Source organism: Wolffia australiana, chromosome 19 (assembly GCF_029677425.1).
Source record: "Wolffia australiana isolate 7733 chromosome 19, ASM2967742v1".
Lineage (NCBI taxonomy): Eukaryota > Viridiplantae > Streptophyta > Magnoliopsida > Alismatales > Araceae > Wolffia > Wolffia australiana.
In genome coordinates, this window is record NC_135853.1 from 433,948 (window position 1) to 436,201 (window position 2,254).

Genomic DNA, 2,254 nt, shown 5'->3' on the forward strand with positions numbered 1-2,254 from the left:
TCCAATTTCTGCAGCGTATGCTGGATTAATTGTAGAGTATGGGCCCAGATACAAAATAAAAATATGAATCACTAGCGATCATAAATTTAACCCCTTATCAAGTAGTAAACAAAGGTGTGGGATTAAGTGATTTATACTTTCAAATATAGATCAATCAGTCTCCCTCAATTATTACGAGATGCTATATTATACTATTAAGTAGAATCTGTTTCATAATAAACAAGAAATTAGGGATTCTCGGAACACAAATGGCACTAGACTGGGACCCGCGGTGTAGATCCGGGTCCAGAATGTTCTAGAATGGCTCTCCCGGAAGATCTCAGTCTTTCCGGAGTGTTCTAGAGAGGGAACCGTCGCTCCTATAAAAAGCGGAGGGTGCAACAGAAATTGAATATCAGCGTGTGAAAGAAGTTGCAGAGGAAGCGAGTGAGAGCGAGGAAGAAGAAGCAGAAGAAGAATCAAAGATGTCGATCCTGCCGAGCATCTTCGGGCGGCGGAGTAACGTGTTCGATCCGTTCTCGCTGGAGGTGTGGGATCCCTTCTTCGACACCTTCCGATCGCTGTCCGAGCCCAGGCCGTCCTCCGAGACGAGCTCCGCCTTCGCGAGCACGAACATCGACTGGAAGGAGACGCCGGAGGCGCACGTCTTCCGCGCGGACCTGCCGGGGGTGAAGAAGGAGGAGGTGAAGGTGGAGGTGGAGGAAGGCCGCGTGCTGCAGATCAGCGGCGAGCGGAGCAGGGAGAAGGAGGAGAAGACGGACCGCTGGCACCGCGTGGAGCGCAGCAGCGGCAAGTTCTTGAGGCAGTTCAGGCTGCCGGAGAACGCGAAGCTGGACCAGGTGAAGGCGACCATGGAGAACGGCGTGCTCACCGTCACCGTCCCCAAGAAAGAGGCCAAGAAGCCAGATGTCAAGGCCATCGAGATCTCCGGCTGAAAGGTTATATTCCGCGTTGGTCTAGTAATTGATGGAGTTTCCCTCTTTGCGAGGGGTCGTCATCTGTAAAAAAAAATATCGTGTCCAGTAGTATCTGGAACATTTCTCTTTTGGCACAGCGTTGATTAATAAACGGTTTCATCCCTATACTCGCCTGATGTTTTCCCACCATTCTCCCCGCCACATAAGCGTACATTTTTCCTCTGCCAAGCAGCATCGCCCGACGGCCAATGAAGTCTTTGAGCCTCCGGTAAACAACTGATGGTGGAATAAGTCGACGACGTAGAAAGCTTGTGAAATTCTATATTCTCCCTAAAATATGAACATTCTCTTGTCATGTCAAGCTGAATAAATCGGCACAACGGGATTCAATGGAGTCTCTGAGATTGAAATTTTTATAATCTAAATTTCAATGTAATATAAGCCCTCACCGCGACAAATTATGGGTTAATGCAACATATTTGCACTCACCTCGTTCTTTGATGAAATGGGATACGTTTCTAAGAATCATGCGATTGGAAGAAATGCAGCCTCACTATTCGTCTCAGGCACTTGTACTCCGCTTTGAGGTTGCATTGTAAATTATTAATCAGTGTCTTAAGAAAATATAAATGTAAACAATAAATCAGATAAGAGCTACGAGTATTAAATGAATTTTTTGTCTGGGGGTTAGGCATTTCGCAGTAAATAGGTTTTTTTTTGTATAACAGAACAGTTCAAAATCATGGATTCTTTTTTCTGATCATGGAAGTTAGTACCGATGCATTTGGGAATCATCAAGAAGTCTTCTGCAATATTCCATTGCCTTGGCCAATGCCTTCATCCCATCAACTTCCTTAGGATGTCTCCTCTTATACCCAAGGCCCAAAAATTTTAACTTATTTTTTCACCTGAGCTACCACTTTTAGAATTCCATGAATAGTAACTCGTAGGTCATAGTCAAAGCACAATCATCGATCGACGAGACATATCTAGTGTCTCATGTCTGGAGATCACTTACACAATAGTGATATGTATCAACCTAATTGGAACTAGGTATAATACCATTCATGCATTCATACGGATCAATACATTGAACACGAGTGTACGATCTATAATTAGTGTATTCATTCAAATGGTTGGGGACCAGATATATTCAGTATATGAGAAAGAGTAGAAAGTATTATTATTTCTCATACTTCAATCTCCTTATTGATTAGTCTTTTAACAAAAATAGAGAGGATAAATTTTTAAAGTCTAAGGCCCATCAGATTATGACCTCATTATAATTCACCCATTCATTTTATGTATTTCTGGACTTGAATTAGAAGCAGCACATA

The 2,254-nt window shown here is 43.3% G+C and overlaps 1 protein-coding gene across 1 annotated transcript; it reads left to right on the forward strand.

The window, feature by feature from the left end:
- Positions 1–395: 395 nt before the first annotated feature.
- Positions 396–1,084, forward strand: LOC144715835 (16.9 kDa class I heat shock protein 2-like). The gene has a single exon (XM_078590839.1). It carries the CDS (start codon positions 465–467, stop codon positions 933–935), a length of 471 nt encoding a protein of 156 aa, XP_078446965.1. The 5' UTR covers positions 396–464; the 3' UTR covers positions 936–1,084.
- The last annotated feature ends 1,170 nt before the right edge of the window (positions 1,085–2,254 follow it).